This window comes from Bos indicus, chromosome 29 (genome assembly GCF_029378745.1).
Source record: "Bos indicus isolate NIAB-ARS_2022 breed Sahiwal x Tharparkar chromosome 29, NIAB-ARS_B.indTharparkar_mat_pri_1.0, whole genome shotgun sequence".
Taxonomy (NCBI): domain Eukaryota; kingdom Metazoa; phylum Chordata; class Mammalia; order Artiodactyla; family Bovidae; genus Bos; species Bos indicus.
Genome location: NC_091788.1, coordinates 19469260 through 19488316, shown reverse-complemented (window position 1 = coordinate 19488316; position 19057 = coordinate 19469260). Strand labels below are relative to the sequence as shown.

At 38.6% G+C, this 19057-nt stretch overlaps 1 protein-coding gene across 1 annotated transcript; it reads right to left on the bottom strand.

The window, feature by feature from the left end:
* Positions 1 to 453: 453 nt before the first annotated feature.
* Positions 454 to 18812, bottom strand: LOC109554008 (glycerophosphodiester phosphodiesterase domain-containing protein 4-like). The gene is made up of 4 exons (XM_070782584.1): positions 18168 to 18812; positions 12767 to 12869; positions 5624 to 5717; positions 454 to 1201 (listed from the first exon to the last, which is right to left on the bottom strand). The coding sequence occupies exons 1-4, from the start codon at positions 18190 to 18192 to the stop codon at positions 962 to 964; spliced, it is 462 nt and encodes a 153-aa protein (XP_070638685.1). The 5' UTR covers positions 18193 to 18812; the 3' UTR covers positions 454 to 961.
* Between the last annotated feature and the right edge of the window lie 245 nt (positions 18813 to 19057).

Genomic DNA, 19057 nt, shown 5'->3' with positions numbered 1-19057 from the left:
AAGAGGATGTGCTGGAGATGCTCAAGCCCATGGCAGAACTAGACAAGGGAGGAAATGTTGGAAATGACCTGCATGTCTTCAGATGTTGGGTCAGTGATGCCTCCTTCTTTATACCAGATATGGATCCTTTGTTACTGCTAGTATAATTTTATTTTTTAATTTATTTATTTTTAAAAAGTTTTATCAGAATATAGTTGCTTCACAATGTTGTGTTAGTTTCTATCATACACCAAATTGAATCAGCTGTATGTAGACATATATCCCCTCCTTTTTGGATTTCTTTCCCATTTAGGTTGCAACAGAGCACTAATTAGAGTGCCCTGGGCTAAATGGTAGGTTCTAATTAGTTATCTAACTTATACACAGTTATTAATAGTGTATATATGTCAATCCCAAGCTCCCAACTCATTTCACCCACTTCCCTTCTAGTGTAATTTTAAATGGTTCCAAACTAAGGGATAGTCAAAGGACCTCAACAAAGAAATTTCAGGGAGTATAGAAAGACAAGTATTGAGTGTACCAAGAGAGTTGCAGTCAAGGTTCTCAGTGGTAAGGTGTTTGAAAATACGCAAGGAAAAATCCACAGGATTAAGAGCCAAAAACTGCATCTACTTGGTCCTGATGAAAGTAACTCCTCCTTGTGGGACTGTGTTCTTTCACCCTATCGCTCCTTCCCCTGATCCATACACTGGAATCAAGGTAAAAGACAATCATACTCTTTCCATCACTGCAGGTTTCCAGGCCTGGGTCATGTGAAACAGGGGAAGGGAAAAGTCTCATAAAGTTTGAGTTCAGTCTACTACGATGAATTGAAATTCTTAGTGACTGAAATGAGAAAGTTCTTGTGACTCTAAAGGACTGGGAAAATAATGGAGCTTGCCCAAGATTTTATGGGGATAGAGACAACAGAGTCACAGAGTGAGTTTTAACATGGAGTAGTGGGAAAAAATTAAGTTTGGGTTCAGTTTGATTGGTAAGCCAGTTTCATCTGTTGGAAACTGATTTTAGTTGAAACAGTGTAACCAGATTGCTTCTTTCTAAGGGAGGCAAAGAAAGGGGAAGCTCTGCATTTAACTCTTGGCGCCAAAGAGGCACATTCAGTCCTGATCTCAGGTCTCCTATGAAGATTCAAATGTCTTACCTTATGATACCAGTGCAGGAATAGTTGATTTTTTTCCCAACACAACAAAAATCCAAGTACCTGAAAAAACAAGAAAGAAGAGATTGTTTTGAAATCACCAAGATACTACCCGAAACACTGTTCTGAACTCAAAATTCCTTACACAGTCTGGATTATCTTCACTTCTTGATGCTATGCTAAGTCACTTCAGTCGTGTCCAACTCTGTGCGACCCCATAGACGGTAGCCTACCAGGCTCCCCCGTCCCTGGGATTATCCAGGCAAGAATACTGGAGTGGGTTGCCATTTCCTTCTCCAGTGCATGAAAGTGAAAAGTGAAAGTGATGTTGCTCAGTTTTGTCTGACTCTTGGTGACCCCACGGACTGCAGCCTACCAGGCTCCTCCATCCATGGGATTTTCCAGGCAAGAGTACTGGAGTGGGGTGCCATTGATACACCTGTTCTTTTCAGCATCTAAGAGATTGCCACCCTGTCCCTCTGCCTAAATAGCTCTCCCTCGCCATGCTACTGACCCTTCAAACACAGTTCACATGTCACCTCCTAGTCGTAACTTTCACCAGCAACCCAGAGAGAATTTATTATTATCTTCTCTGGGATTCTGTGACAATCAGTACACTGATATTCCTGAGTTCCTACAATTTTCTTTTCCCTGTGATGGAGCTTATTAGTGGTATTACACAGAGACACGAGTGAGGGAACAGAGGTCAGGAGCCAGCCCTTCCAAGGGTCATTTAAAATTTCTTTTTTGGGACTTCCTTGGTGGTCCAGTGGTTTAGAATCTGCCTTGTTATGCAGGGGTTTGATCCCTGGTAGGGGAACTAAGATCCCACACACAGAGGAAAAACTTAGCCACACACCACAGCTAGAGAGTTCATGCACCTCCATGAAAGATCCTGAATGATGAAACTAAGACCCAAAGGCAGCCAAATAAATACATAATTTTTAAAAGCTTTTTTGTTACAACTGTTAAGCATTGTTGTTAACATGGGTATAAGTCAGTAAATCTAGATTAGATTTGAACTAAATCTAAGTCGTCACCAAGTCAGTGTGGAGACGCAGATTGAAAACTGGAGTCTTCAGATGCTTAGGATATTGAGAATTTGACTGTATAAGGCATTCACCTTTTTTTTCAAAATAATTTTATGGATATGATTTTATTTGTACTTTGGTGGTGGTGATTTAGTCGCTAAGTCATGCCTGATTCTTGAGACCTCATGGACTGTAGCTCACCAGGCTTCTCTGTCTATTCCATGCAGGAATACTGGAGTGGGTTTGCCATTTCTTTCTCTAGCAGATATTTCAAACCCAGGGATCAAATGTGGGTCTCCTGCATTGCAGGCAGATTCTTTACCAATTGAGCCACCAGGCCATTTACTTGTACTTAATCAAGCTTTATAAAATGTCAATTTATTAACTGTCTCATTTGAAATAAATAATTCTCATGTGAAAGAAGAAACTGAGGCTCAGAAGAGTTATATGACTTGGTCAAGGTTACAAAATAACTTAAAGATAAAGCAGAAATAGAATTCAGGTCTCCTCTGTTGTTGCTACTGTATCCAAAAAGAGGTAGCCTAGAGTACAAGGTTGTTTTAAAAAAAAAAATGGCTTATTGGACACTGGAAGTCCGTCTTAGAAGTTACCTAAACCATTTTATTTTGATTATGTATGAGTGCAGTACAATTCAGTGGCCAGATTCTTGCCCCAAACACATCATTCATCTGCATTTTCCTCATTAAAAGTAAAAGGTTCTCACTATTTCTCTCTACAGACACCCTCCATGCAATGACTTTCAGAATGATAATACTAGAAATCTGATTTATACCATGTGTCTTAGCATACTTTTCAGGCTTTCTAAAATCTATCACAAGCCTATTGTTTTAGTCAGATACTTCATTTTTCTTCAATATCCTCTACATGCTAACAGTACAATTCTTCCCTCTTATCTAGTCAAACCCCATATATCCCTATCTCTGTCTTGCTGAATCTGTCGTGAAATTCCCATGATCTCGACTTTCTTCCCCACTCCCATAAACACATGTCTAAATCCAACATCCTTTCAAGATGTCCCTCCTGTGCCACCTCTTCCTCGAAGCATCACTTAATCCTCTTGACTGAAGGTCTTCCTTCTTAGAACCCAGAACTTTTTTAGGTCTCTCTAATGACAATTATGGAGAAGGCAATGGCACCCCACTCCAGTACTCTTGCCTGGAAACTCCCATGGACAGAGGATCCTGGAAGGCTGCAGTCCATGGGGTCACTAAGGGTCAGACATGACTGAGCAACTTCATTTTCACTTTTCACTTTCATGCATTGGAGAAGGAAATGGCAACCCACTCCAGTATTCTTGCCTGGAGAATCCCAGGGATTGGGGGAGCCTGGTGGGCTGCCATCTATGGGGTCACACAGAGTCGGACACAACTGAAGCAACTTAGCAGCAGCAGCAGCAATAATGACCATTATAATGCTCTGTCTGTGTTGGTTATTTTTGTCTATGACTTACTTCCCTAATCAATTCTAAACTCATTGAATTAAGGAGCATTATAACTTTCTCACACCTCTCTATTTGAGGCACCCTGTATGAAAACAAAAATTACACCTCTTTGTTCTCTGTAACCTCAGTACTTATCACTCATATAATGATTAATACATTTTGCTGAAATAAATATTTATGCAAATGGAAACTGATTTAGGGGTTGGGTTCTTTAGTATCAGACAGGCTATCATTGGGGACAAGGAATCATGGAATCAGAGCAAGATACTTGTGTCCTATTTTCAAGTGGGCACTGAAAAATTCCAGTAACCTAAAAGTTAGTCTTCCATAAGCTTTCCACTTCTGCAGGCTCCTCTGCTACCTGGTCTCAATTTTTTCATACTAGGTGACACTACTATGTCCAGTGTGAATTTCTCACACTACATGACACCACTATGTCAGGAAACAGGCGGTGTCTCTATTGCATAAAGATATTTGCTAAAATGTACTTGGAACCTGACCAGGGGACTAGCTGTTTTTCTGGAACTCTCTTGCTTTTTCCATGATCCAGCAGATGTTGACAATTTGATCTCTGGTTCCTCTGCCTTTTCTAAAACCAGCTTGAACATCAGGAAGTTCACAGTTCACATATTGCTGAAGCCTGGCTTGGAGAATTTTGAGCATTACTTTACTAGCATGTGAGATGAGTGCAATTATGCAGTAGTTTGAGCATTCTTTGGCATTGCCTTTCTTTGGGATTGGAATGAAAACGGACCTTTTCCAGTCCTGTGGCCACTGCTGAGTTTTCCAAATTTGCTGGCATATTGAGGGCAGCACTTTCACAGCATCATCTTTCAGGATTTGAAATAGCTCAACTGGAATTCCATCACCTTCACTAGCTTTGTTCGTAGTGATGCTTTCTAAGGCCCACTGGACTTCACATTCCAGGATGTCTGGCTCTAGGTCAGTGATCACACCATTGTGATTATCTGGTTCATGAAGATCTTTTTTGTACAGTTCTTCTGTGTATTCTTGCCATCTCTTCTTAATATCTTCTGCTTCTGTTAGGTCCATACCATTTCTGTCCTTTATCGAGCCCATCTTTGCATGAAATGTTCCCTTGGTATCTCTAATTTTCTTGAAGAGATCTCTAGTCTCTCCCATTCTGTTGTTTTCCTCTATTTCTTTGCACTGATCACTGAGGAAGGCTGAGCGCCAAAGAATTGATGCTTTTGAGCTGTGGTGTTGGAGAAGACTCTTGAGAGTCCCTTGGACTGCAAAGAGATCCAACAAATCCATTCTGAAGAAGATCAGCCCTGGGATTTCTTTGGAGGGAATGATGCTGAAGCTGAAACTCCAGTACTTTGGCCACCTCATGCGAAGAGCTGACTCATTGGAAAAGACTCTGATGCTGAGAGGGATCGGGGGCAGGAGGAGAAGGGGATGACAGAGGATGAGATGGCTGGATGGCATCACTGACTTGATGGACGTGAGTCTGAGTGAACTCCAGGAGTTGGTGATGGACAGGGAGGTCTGGCGTGCTGCGATTCATGGGGTCGCAAAGAGTCGGACACAACTGAGCAACTGAACTGAACTGAACTGAGTAAACAGGTTTAGCACACTAGGTAATTTGTAAGCCACAGAAAGACTGATTCTCAGGAGACAAGCTATGAAATGAGTAGATCAATGTGCAGAAGTACTACCATATGAAAGTATGAACATCTAAAATGACAATACTATGTGAGTCAGAAAATAAGCCATGAAACACAGGAAGAGAATAAGAATGTTCTGGCACCCTTATAAAGGGTCAAAGTGGAAAGACACACCCTCTACCAGCACAAGTCTATTCCTCACATCTCTCCTTCCTCCCTAATATTCAAGTAGCTGATTCAAATCTGAACTCTGCCAGAGCGATCTTATGGCTCCCAGCACCAACTGAGAACCATACTACTGACAGAGCACTTCATGAGACTACTCAGGAAGGGAGTGGGAAAAATGGGAAACATTACTCACCAGTAGCAATGTTGTGTAGGCAGCCAGGATCCCAAGGAAACTCAGCAAGACAATGGACCAAAAGAACCAGACTCCTGTACCTAGGAAAACAACCCTGCAAAAATGTGTTTCAATTTCTAAAACATAGAAGTTAGTAGTATCTCTGTCAAGGATAAGGTATAAGACTGGACTAGATGAGGCATAATAGAACAATTAAAAAAAATAACATAACATAAAAAAATAAGAAGGGGGATAAGAAGAGGAGCAATTTGGGAACAGATGTGTGAAGATCTTTGGGGATATTTAGTTGAGAAGTTTTAACTTTGTTCGTAGACAATCAGGTACTTTAATGGGGTTCTATACGAGTTGTATAGTTTTTAAATTTATTTAGAATACATACTCAAAAATTACATACTCTTTAAAAAAATATAGAAATTCTGGAATGTCAAAAAAGGAAAAGTGATCCATAAGTTCACTGCTGTCATATAGTTAATACTTTCCATTTCACCAGATTTCTTATCCATATATGTTTTCTTATATAACAGCAAGTCACTATATTAATATCTATATTTGGTGTAAGAGTTTGGACCCCTTAAAAACAGTTCTGGTCTTTTTTGTCCCTAAAGTAGTCTATGAGATAAAACTGCTAATACATTGATTTGTTAAGTTAAACAATATTATAATTAGTCTAGGTATTATATGTCACAGAATTTAGACTCTTCATTTCAAGATAACAGAAATTATTTCCCCTCCATATGAGACCTAGAGAAATTATATTTTAATGATACAAAATATAGATTACTGAACATGTGACTACATTCAATATAAGAAAAATTTCTCTTTGGTCAGGGTTGAGAAAGGACACCAAGAGAAAGAAATAGACAAGCAGCTATCCTAGGCAAGACTGATCCCAGATCGAGACACTCAGAAGAGTACTCTGTAAAATGTGATCTCACAGCAGGAATCAGAAAATGTGTGAATAATGTTAACAAATTAATCTATGTGCTTAGTTGCTCAGTTGTGTCCAACTCTTTGCACAACTGGACTGAAGCCTGCCTGAAGTCCCCGTGGACTGAAGTCTGCCAGGTTCCTTTGTCCATGGGGATTCTTAAGGCAAGAATACTAGAGTGGGTTGCCATGCCCTCCTCCAGGGGATCTCCCCAAACCAGGGATCAAACCCGGGTGTCCTGCATTGCAGGTGGATTCTTTACCATCTGAACCACCAGGGAGGCCCATGAATACTGGAGTGGGTAGCCTATCCCTTCTCCAGGGGATCTTCCCAACCCAGGAATTGAACCAGGGTCTCCTGCATTGCAGGCGGATTCTTCATCAGCTGAGATAACAGGAAAGGCCAATAAATTAACCTAATAAAGTCAACTAATATAATAATTTGCAGAAAAAATATAATAGAACAATTAGAAAAGAACCATAAAAAATATATTCAAGATCTCCACAGAATTAAATGACTCATATCCACGTAACAAGAATAGAACATTTAAATGCAAGCAGAGTAATGACCAAATAATGAAATAAAGGAAAAAAAAAAAACATGCAGGATAGACATAAAGTGTTAGTCATTCAGTCATGTCCGACTCTTTGTGACCCCATGGACTGCAGCTCCTCTGTCCATGGAATTCTCTAGGCAAGAATACTAGAGTGGGTTGCCATTTCCTTCTCCAGGGGATCTTCCCAATCTAGGGATTGAACCCACGTCTCCTGCATTGCAGGCAAATTCTTTACTGTCTGAGCCACCAGGGAATCCACATAAGCAGTCTAAATGTAGCCAAAGAATTAATTAAATGGCTTATGCAAGTAGTGATATTGACTTTAATTTCCAGGTGAGAAAGAAAAGTTAATTTTAGCCTTTAATTGTGCCTCTATCTTTTCAAACCATTTCTCTAGTCACATCAGATTTTTCCCTCTTTATCAACATAATGGTCTTCTTTTCTATACTCACTCACATGTAAATATTCAAAATTAGTAGAGTTACAAATTCTCCCACCAAACTCAGAAGTTCCACCCACAGGCTGAGTACTTCTGTCAAAGGAAGAACTATGATATTTTTCTCTCTTTTTCTCTCCCCTTCTTCTACTTTAGGTGATGGTGGTGGGGTAACACAAGGGAGTGAGAACAATGAGAATAGTTTGCTTGGGTGACTGTTTATACACATCAGAGGGAATTGAAAAAGCAACTGGGATTATACAGTTACTCAAGACTATACAGTAGTATGAGTATGACATATATATGCAAAGGTATGACAAACCTAGACAATGTGTTGAAAATCAGAGACATCACTCTGCCAACAAACGTCTATATGGTCAAGGCTATGTTCTTCCCAGTGGTCACATACAGTTGTGAAAGCTAGATTATGAGGAAGGCAGAATGCCAAAGAATTGAGGCCTTCAAACTGTGATGCTGGAGAAGACTCCTGAGAGTCCCTTGGACAGCAAGGAGATCAAACCAGTCAATCTTAAAGGAAATCAACCCTGAATATTCATTGGAAAGACTGATGCTGAAGCTGAAGCTCCAGTATTTTAGTCACCTGATGTGAACAGCTGACTTACTAGAAAAGTCCCTGATGCTGGAAAAGATTGAGGGCAGAAGGAGAAGACAGCATCAGAGGATGAGATGGCTGGATGGCATCATCAATGCAATGGATGTGAACTTGGGAAAACTCCAGCAGATGGAGAAGGACAGGGAGGCATGATGTGCTGTAGTCCATGGGGTCCCAAAGAGTTGGACACAACTGGGTGGCTGAACAACAACAACAACAACTTAATACATAAAGTAACTAGAGAAAGAACAAGAAAATTTCAGTAATTTCCTTTTACTGAAAATAGTAAAAGGAAAGAAATCATAAAGATCATAATAGAAATAAATGAAATAGAGACAAAGAAAACAATAGCAAAGATCAATGAAACTAAAAGCTGTTTCTTTGAAAAGATAAAATTATAAACATTTAGCCAGACTCATCAAGAAAAATGGGAGAGGACTCAAATCATTCACATTAGAAATGACAAACAAGAAATTAAAACAGACACCACGGAAATACACAGGATCATAAGAGAGTATTACAAGCAACTATATGCAAAAAAAAAAAAAAAAGGACAACCTAGAAGAAATGGACAAATTCTTAGAAAGTTACAACCTTCCAAGACTGAAACAGAAAGAGATAGAAAATATGAAGACCAATCATATGTACTGAAATTGAAAGTGTGATTAAAAGTCTTTCAATAAATAAAAGTCCAGGACCAGATGGCTTCATGGGCAAATTCCATCAAACATTTAGAGAGGAGTTAACATCTATCCCTATGAAACTATTCCAAAGAAATTGCAGAAGAAAGAATATTCCCAAACTTATTCTGTGAGGCCACCAACACTCTGGTACCAAAATCAGACAAAGATATCACAAAAAAGGAAATTATAGGTCAATAACAGTGATTAATATAGATGCAAAAATCCTCAACAAAATTCTAGCAAACTGAAAATAATGAATCAAATTAAAAGAATCATATACCATCAAGTGGCATTTATCCCAGATATGCAAGGATTCTTCAATATATACAAATACTTCAGTATGATATACCATATAAACAAGTTAAAGGGTAAAAAAATCATAAGATTATCTCAATAGATGCAGAAAAACCTTCTGACGAAAACTCAATAGCCATATATGATAAAAAACAAAAAAAAATCCAGAAAGTGGGCAAAGAGGGAACATACGTCAATATATTAAAGGCTACATATGACAAACCCACAGTTAACATCATACTCAACAGCCAAAAGCTGTTTCCTCTAATGTCACAAACAAGACAACAATGTCCACTCTCACCAGCTTTATTCAATTTTGGAAGTCCTGGCCATGGCATTCAGAGGAGATAAAGAAATGCAATAAATTCAACTTGAAAAAGAATAAGTAAAACTGTCACTATTTGCAGATGACATTATACTATACGTAGAAAATCCTAAAGATGCTACCAGAGAGCTACTAGAGCTCATCAATTAATTTGGTACAGTTGCAGAATACAAAATTAATACACAGAATTCTATTACCTTTCTACACATTCAGTTCAGTTCAGTCACTCAGTTGTGTCCGACTCTTTGACAATGAAAATATCAGAAAGAGAAATTTAAGAAACAAACTCATTTATCATAGCATCAAAAGTATAAAATACCTAGGAAAAACCTACCTAAGGAGGCAAAAAACCTGTACTCTAAAAACCATAAGACACTGATGAAAGAAATCAAAGATGGAAAGACAAAACATGTTCTTGGATTGGAAGAATCAATATTGTCAAAATGACTATACACCCAAGGCAACCTACAGATTCAATACAATCCATATCAAAATACCAATGCCATATTTCACAGAACTAGAACAAAAAAATTTAAACTTGTATGGGAACACAAAGACCCTGAATAGCCAAAGCAATCTTTGGAAAGAAAAAGAGCTGGAGGAATTAGGCTTCCTTATTTCACACTATACTACAAAACTACAGTAATCAAAACAGTATGGCACAAAGGTAGAAATACAGATCAATGGAACAGGACAGAAAAACTAGAAGTAAACTCACATACATATGCTCAACTAATGCATGATAAAAGGGGCAAGAATATATAATGGAGAAAATACAGTCTCTTCAATAAATGGGTCTGGGAAAACTAGACAGCTACTTTTAAAAGAATGAGATTAGAACATTCTTTAACACCATACACAAAAATAAAATAAGTAAGAACACTCTTTCACATAAGTTTCAGCAAAATATTTTTTGATACATCTTTTAGAGTAATGGGGAAAAAAAGAAACAAATGGAACCTACTTAAACTCAAAAGCCTTTGCACAGCAAAGGAAACCATTAACAAAATGAAAAGACAACACACATAATGTGAGAAAATATTTGCACATTATCTGACTGACATGATATTAACCTATAAAACAAACAACTCATGCATCTTAATAGGAAACACACAATGAAATAAAAAAGTGGGCAGAAGACCACATTTCTCCAAAGAAGAAATAGAGATGGCCAACAAACACATGAAAAGATGCTCAACACTGCTATTTATTAGAGAAATGCAATTCAAAACTACAATGAGATATCACCTCACACCAGTCAGTATGGCCATCATTTAAAAACATCTGTAGCACTATGTACAATAGCCAAGACATGGAAGAAACCTTAGTGTCCACAGATGACTTAATTTTTTAAATGTGATATATACTTACACATGCATACCACAGGGAGCATTATTCAGTCATATAAACATGAAAAATGTCATTTATGACAACATGGATAGACCCAGTCAGCATTATGCTAATTGAAATCAGTCAGAGAGAAAAAGATAAATAAGATATGACCTCACTTATACATGAAAGATAAAAACAAACCAACCAAACTAACTCATAGACACAGAGAACAGATTGGTGGTTGCCAGAGGACAGGGGTGAGAGGTGGACAAATGAGTGAAGATGGATAAAAAGGTGTAAACTTCCAATTATAAAATAAACATGCCCTGGGGATAAAATGCATACAGCATGGTAACTATAGTTACAAATGCAGTATTGTATATTTGAAAGTTGCTAAAAGAAAGTTTCTTAAAAATTCTCATCACACACAAAATCTGAAATTATGTGTGATGAAGAATATTAACCAGACTTACTATGGTGATCATTCCACAATATAAAGAAATAGCAAATCATTATGCTATAATATATACTTAACAGAAATGTAACATTATATTTCAATTACATCTCAATGTAAAGTTATTTAAAACTGAGGGAAATTCTATAAAGAAATGAAACATTTCTTATTTCCAATATTGTGGAGAAACTTAGAACTTAACTCTAAATAAAGAATGCATATAAATGAGAAAATTAGATTCCACAAGATAAATATATTCAAACAGAGAGAACTAAAAAGAAAATAAGTTACTAAATAAACAAGTTTTGATACCTGGTAAATAATTAAAATAAAACAAATTTCATCTATAAAATTAATAAAAACAATTAAAAATTAGAATAGTCAATGCTGTCAATGGAGGGTTAAAACAGAAAGTCAAATACCTCTATTGTGAATGGAAACTGTACTATCTTTTGAGAAATACTTTGGTAATAGGCACAATGAGTTTTACTAGTGTTTATTCTTCTTGACTGAATAATGCCACTTGTGGGAATTTCCTGTAAGACCGTAAGTCAGAACACAAAGATTTCTCTTCACTCTTATTTTACAAAAACAGAAAATTAATCATAAAGCCTAACAATAAAAAGTGGTTAAGTAAGCACACTATACTACCTTCATATCAGGAAATACTTTAAAACCATTTAAAGTGATTATCATTAAGAGTTTTAATAATTTGTCAAAATGTGTACAACTATTTTAAATGAGAGAAAAAATAAAAATTATATATATAGTATGAACATAATATAAAAACAGGCACAGGAAAAAAGACTGGGAAGTATACCAAGTGATTGCTACTCAAGAATAAGACGATATTATCTACTTTTCTACATTTCTTAATGTTTAAAATAACAAACCATACTTTACTTCTATGAAGGAAAAAATAAACTATACTACATTTTTTAAAAGCCTCACACTCAAAGATACCCCTTTTCCCCTCAAAGACCAACTAATGGGTACGCTGTACCAATCAGGCCAGAAAAACTGGAAGAGCCAGGAGCAGTCCAGAGTAGGAACTGGGCTACAAATGTGCTGAGATTGGACACTGTTTCTGTCTCCAGAGTCTTAGGAAACCCAGTGGGGACAGAAGGAAGAAGTAGAGGCTGGAGGTGAGGCAGAGACATCAGAGTTCATGGACCAAGATCATGAAGACTAACTGGTGTAAGCATCAGTGAACACAGGCAAAAGAGGCTGAGGAACAAGGGAGTCATCTGAATAGAAGGACTGGAAGCACAAAGAAATCTCCCCTCTGAGCCAGATTTGGTCTAAGAGTGAGACTGAGCAGGGAAGGGAGGTATAGCAGCTGAGGGTGCTGAGCATGCTTACGCTTCCCCAGAGTCAGGCCTCCCATCCACCAGCTGCAAAACTACAACTTTGTCCACCCTCCCTCTTATGTCACCAGATTTTTTCAGTCTGAAGTAAGACCCATGTGGTAATTATACCAAAGAGCCCTTACACAAATGAAAATACAAAAAGTGAAACTCACCAGTCAAAGCCATTGAATTCATTTGAAGTTTCTATCCATGTGAAAAGTAAAAGCGTAGACAAGCAAAATGACACAATCAACCAAGGTAAAATAATCGCTCTCTCTGGGAAGAGAAAAAAGGAGGTCTCATTTAGCTCCATTTATCCGTGGTACCTCAGCAACATCTGTTTATATTCCCCAAAGGTCTACATAGTTACAGTGAAGCATTACCCTCCTCAGGCTGGAGAGACCACTGTATTCTTTTACCCTAATGGAATTTTGTGAAGCCTATTTATAACATTATAATCATAAGGGATTTGGTTTAGGTCTACCTTAATGACTTAGTGGTTTTCCCTACTTTCTTCAATTTAAGTCTGAATTTTGCAATAAGGAGTTCATGATCTGAACCACAGTCAGTTCCTGGTCCTGTTTTGCTGACTGTATAGAGTTTCTCCATCTTTGGCTGCAAAGAATATAATCAATCTGATTTCAGTATTGAGCATCTGGTGAAGTTCATGTGTAGAGTCGTCTCTTGTGTTGTTGGAAGAGGGTGTTTGCTATGACATGTGCATTCTCTTGGCAAAACTGTTAGCCTTTGCCCTGCTTCATTTTGAACTTCAAGGCCAAACTTGTCAGTTACTCCAGGTATATCTTGACTTCCTACTTTTGCATTCCAGTTCCCTATGATGAAAAGGACACCTTTTTTTGCTGTTAGTTCTAGGTCTTGTAGGTCTTCAAAAACTGTTCAGCTTCTTCAGCATTAGTGGTTGGGGCATGGACTTGAATTAGTGAGATACTGAATGGTTTGCCTCGGAAACAAACAGAGGTCAATCTGTCATTTTTGAACCTGTACCCAAGTACTGGATTTTGGAATCTTTTGTTGACTATGAGGGGGTGACTCCATTTCTTCTAAGGGATTCTTGCCCACAGTAGTAGATATAATGGTCACCTGAATTAAATTTGCCCATTCCAGTCCATTTTAGTTCACTGATTCCTAAAATGTCGATGTTCACTCTTGCCATCTCCTGTTTGCTGCTGCTGCTGCTAAGTCGCTTCAGTCGTGTCCGGCCCTGTGCAACCCCATAGACGGCAGCCCACCAGGCTCCCCCATCCCTGGGATTCTCCAGGCAAGAATACTGGAGTGGACTGCCATTTCCTTCTCCAATGCATGAAAGTGGAAAGTGAAAGTGAAGTCACTCAGTCGTGTCCGACTTAGTGACCCCATGGACTGCAGCCTACCAGGCCCTCCATCCATGGGATTTTCCAGGCAAGAGCACTTCCAATTTACCTTGATTTATGGACTGAATACTCCAGGTTCCTATGCAATATTGTTCTTTACAGCATCAGACTTTATTTTCACCACCAGACAAATCCACAACAGGGTGTTATTTCCACTTTGGCTCCACCTCTTCATTCTTTCTGGAGTTATTTCTCCACTCTTCTCCAGTAGCATATTGGGCACTTACCAACCTGGGGAGTTCATTTTTCAGTGTCATATATTTTTGCCTTTTCACATTGTTCATGGGGTTCTCAAGGCAAGAATACTGAAGTGGTTTACCATTCCCTTCTCCAGTGGACCACATTCTGTCAGAACTCCCCACCATGGCCCATCTGTCTTGCATGGCCATACATAGCATGGCTCATAGTTTTATTGAGTTAGAAATGTGACCCATGTGATCTGCTTGGTTAGTTCTCTGGGATTGTGGTTTTCGTTCTATCTGCTCTCTGATGGGTGAGGAAAAGAGGATTGTGGAAGCTTCCTGATGGGAGGGACTTGCTGTAGTTCTTCAGAGTGCCTGAAGAACTATGGATGGAGGTACAGGAGGCAGTTATCAAAAACATCCCCAGGAAGAAGAAATGCAAAAAGACAAAATGGTTGTCTGAGGGGGACTTAAAATAGCTGAGAAAAGAAGAGAAGTGAAAGGCAAAGGAGAAAAGGAAAGATATACCCATCTGAATGCAGAGTTCCAAAGAACAGCAAGGAGAGATAAGAAAGCCTTCCTAAGTGATCAGTGTAAAAAAATAGAAGAAAAAATATAATGGTAAAGACTAGAGTCTCAAAGTTCTAATGAGGTGGATGAAACTGGAGCCTATTATACAGAGTGAAGTAAGCCAGAAAGAAAAATACCAATACCATATACTAACGCATATATATGGAATTTAGAAAGATGGTAACGACAACCCTGTATGTGAGACACAGATGTATAGAACAGTCTTTCGGACTCTGTGGGAGAGAGAGGGGGTATGATTTGGGAGAATGGCATTAAAACATGTATAATATCATCTAAGAAACGAATCGCCAGTCCAGGTTTGATGCAGGATACAGGAAGCTTGGGGCTGGTGCACTGGGATGACCCAGAGGGTTGGTATGGGGAGGAAGGGGGGTTCAGGATGGGGAACACGTGTACACTCATGGTGGATGCATGTTGATGTATGGCAAAACCAATACAATATTGTAAAGTAAAAATAATAATAATAATAAAATATATATATATTTAAATAAAAAAGAAAGTGATGAGAAAAAAAAAGAAAAAAAGAAAATTAAAAATACAAAGGGAACATTTCATGTAAAGATGGGCACAATAAAGGACAGAAATGGGATGGACCTAAAAGAAGCAGAAGATATAAAGAAGACGTGGCAAGAATACACAGAAGAACTACATTAAAAAGACCTTCATGACCCAGATAAACACAATGCTGTGATCATTCACCTAGACCCAGACATCCTGGAAGTCAAGTGAGCCTTAGGAAACATCACTACAAACAAAGCTAGTGGAGTTGATGGAATTCCAGCTAAGCTATTTCAAATCCTAAAACCTGATGCTGTTAAAGTGCTGTACTCAATATGCCAGCAAATCTGGAAAACTCATCAGTGGCCACAGGACTGGAAAAGGTCAGTTTTCATTCCAATCCCAAAGAAAGGCAATGCCAAAGAATGTTCAAACTACTGCACAATGGCACTCATTCCACACTCTAGTAAAGTAACGCTCAAAATTCTCCAAACTAGGCTTCAACAGTATGTGAACCAAGAACTTCCAGATGTTCAAGCTGGATTTAGAAAAGGCAGAGGAACCAGAGGTCAACATGTCAAAATCTGTGAGATCATTGAAAAAGCAATAGAATTCCAGAAAAAAAAATCTGCTTTCTGCTTCATTGCCTATGCTAAACCTTTGAGTATACAGATCACAAGAAACTGTGGAAAATTCTTAAAGAGTTAGGAATACCAGACCACTTCACCCGCCTCGAGACCTGTATGCAGGTCAAAAAAAAAAAAAAAAAAAAACAGTTAAAACCAAACATGGAACAATGGACTGGTTCCAAATTGGGAATGGAGTACATCAAACCTGTATATTGTCACCCTGCTTATTTAACTTATATGCAGAGTACATCATGAGAAATGCCGGGCTGGATGAAGCACAAGCTGGAATCAAGATTGCCTGGAGAAATATCAGTAACCTCAGATATGCAGATGACACCACCCTTATGGCAATAAGCAAAGCGGAACTAAAGAGCCTCTTGATGAAGGTGAAAGAGGAGAGTGAAAAAGCTGGCTTAACAGTCAACACTGAAAAAACTAAGATCATATCACCTGATCCCATCACTTAATGGCAAGTAGATGGGAAAACAATGGAAACAGTGAGAGGTTTTATCTTTTTGGGCTCCAAAATCACTGCAGATGGTGACTTCAGCCATGAAATTAAGACACTTGCTCCTTAGAAGAAAAGCTATGACCAACATAGACAGCATATTAAAAAGCAGAGACATTACTTTGCCAACAAAGGTCCATCTGTCAAAGCTATATTTCCAGTAGTCATGTATGAATGTGAGAGTTGGACTATAAAGAAAGCTGAGAGCCAAAGAGTTGATGCTTTTGAACTGTGGTGTTGGAGAAGATTCTTGAGAGGCCCTTGGACTACAAGGAGATCCAACCAGTCCATCCTAAAGGAAATCAGTCCTGAATATTCATTGGGAGGACTGATGCTGAAGCTCAAACTCCAATACTTTGGCCATGTGAAGTGAAGAACTGACTCATTTGAAAAGACCTGATGCTGGAAAAGTTTGAAGGCGGGAGGAGAAGGGGACGACAGAGGATGAGATGGTTGGATGGCATCACTGACTCCATGGACATGAGTTTGAGTAAACTCTGGGAGCTGGTGATGGACAGGGAGACCTGGTGTGCTGCAGTCCATGGGGTCACTAAGAGTCAGACATGACTGAGAGATCGAACTGAACTGATACTCTCTACATAAAACATGTGTGCCCTTCTAAAAACATATATCAGATAAAGTCAATCCCCTGCTCACAACTCTTCCAGAACTTTCTACTATACAAGAATATCACCCAAACTACCTGCCATGGCCCAAAGATTCTACATGGTCAAGCCTTGCCCATTCCTGACCTCCACTCATTCTACCAACTGATGCTATTTCTGAACTCCAGCCACACTGGTTTTCTTTCTGTATCTAGAACATGACCAAATCTGTTCCTACCTCAAGAGTTTCACACTTACTGGTTCCTCTGCCTGAAATATTTTTGCCCCTATGCACATACATAGCTGGCCCCTGTGTCTTCTTAACAGACTGCTCAGATAACATTGTCTCAAACCAGTCTTCTATAACCACGTTCCCATTGCATAACACATTTTCCTATGTATTATCTTCAGAGCTCTTCTCTGTAGCCAAAGCCATCTTTCTTCACTGCCATTTACTACCTAACTCATCCTACTAGATCGTGAGGTGCAGGAGGGTTAGAAGCCTTAATGGTCTTATTCATTGTGGCACACATTCAATAAACCTGATGAATAAATCCATTTTATTTTGATTTATTATTATTATTTTTTTTTTGCTGCCATTCATTCAAAAATGTTCAAAGCCTCCACTCTGTTATCAGGATAAATTTCAAATATTTTAGTTTGACATAAAGGTACTTCATAATTTGGTTAACACATTTTTTCCATCCAATCACTTATTGTTTATTGCCATGTATGCATAAATTCAACAATGGAAATTCTTTTTTCACTAAACACACTACTGTGTTTCTCAATATCTTAAAAATCTCTAGGGACTCTTTACTGCTTACATGGCAGAAATCAAATTCTTAAAACCACACAACATCTGTCCTGCCTCCATCTCTAGCTTCAGTTCGCACCACTTCTCCCTTTTTATCCTCTGTTCCACCTAAAATACACCTTATACTAAACCCTTTGACTCCTCCTCCAATACCATTTCTTCTGCCATTCTCTATTCTTTAGCTATCCAATTCTGATCACCTTTAACCTTCTAAATAAAGTTATTTTTGATCCATTACACATGATGTATGTAGGCACACACACACACACACACACACACACACACACAATTATAGCACTTCTCTCAAGGCAAAAGAAAGTGTGGTCAGTCTCCCCCCGCCTAACTCTCCGTACCAAAGAGCAGCAGCAGAGTGGTCATCTAGCTTTCTTCTCCTGTTTGGCTTCCCAGTTGCAGCCATAGCAGCCATTAAGGAAAGTCATATAGCATTCATAGTTGAAGTTGCGTTTAATCCATGAATTAAAGTTTTTCAATCTTCCTGTCTCCTCATTCTCAGTCTCAGTCCTGTCAATGTCATCCATGGTTCACCCTTTTGCTGGAATGGTAAATAAAACAGTCAGAATCCGGTAGCTCCTTCAAACATTTCCTACCCTACAATTCTACAGAATATTCTATCAACAATAGATAGGTCTTTCAAAAGTTCTATCTTGGAAGATGCACTGGATTTGGTGTAGAAGAATAGAGCTCCACCCTCTCTTTCCCATGAACTAGTTTAGTGCTTATTGCAGACATTACACTATTCAATGTTTAATTTTCTTACCTCTAAAATGGTACCATATTCTCTGCCCTAGCCAACTAATAGATGTTGAAAACATCAAGTCAGATAATAGATACGAATGTGTTTTTAAAACTGTAGTGTGGTCTTGAAGTAGCTTTAGAACTTAGAGGCATGGGTGAAGTGTATGAAAAAATACAATCCTTGGCTAATGAGTTACTCAGACACACACATGCCTTCCCATTGTCATTCTCTTCTCTCACATATGGCTTTTTGAGAGCCTCAATCAAAAATGATGGATGATTCAGAACAGCAGTGGCTGAAATTAGACGTTTATTTTTGCTTTTGCCATAAAAATTGCCCCAAAATGGTATAAACAAATAATGTGGTATGTGGCTTCCCAGTGTCATTAGAACTGAGAACCTTCCAGTCTGCTCTTCCATTACAGCACATGGTTCCTTCTCAGGGTACAAACTGGAAGCTCAAACTATGACTATCACTTCAAATACC

Excerpts from the sequence above, each read along its gene's own strand:
- LOC109554008 (XM_070782584.1), bottom strand. The coding sequence starts at position 18,192 with ATGACCACTCTGCTGCTGCTCTTTG. Across the intron at positions 12,870-18,167 it reads CACTCTGCTGCTGCTCTTTG|AGAGAGCGATTATTTTACCT; the intron begins GTACGGAGAGTT and ends TTCTCTTCCCAG. Across the intron at positions 5,718-12,766 it reads GAATTCAATGGCTTTGACTG|GGTTGTTTTCCTAGGTACAG; the intron begins GTGAGTTTCACT and ends ACATTTTTGCAG.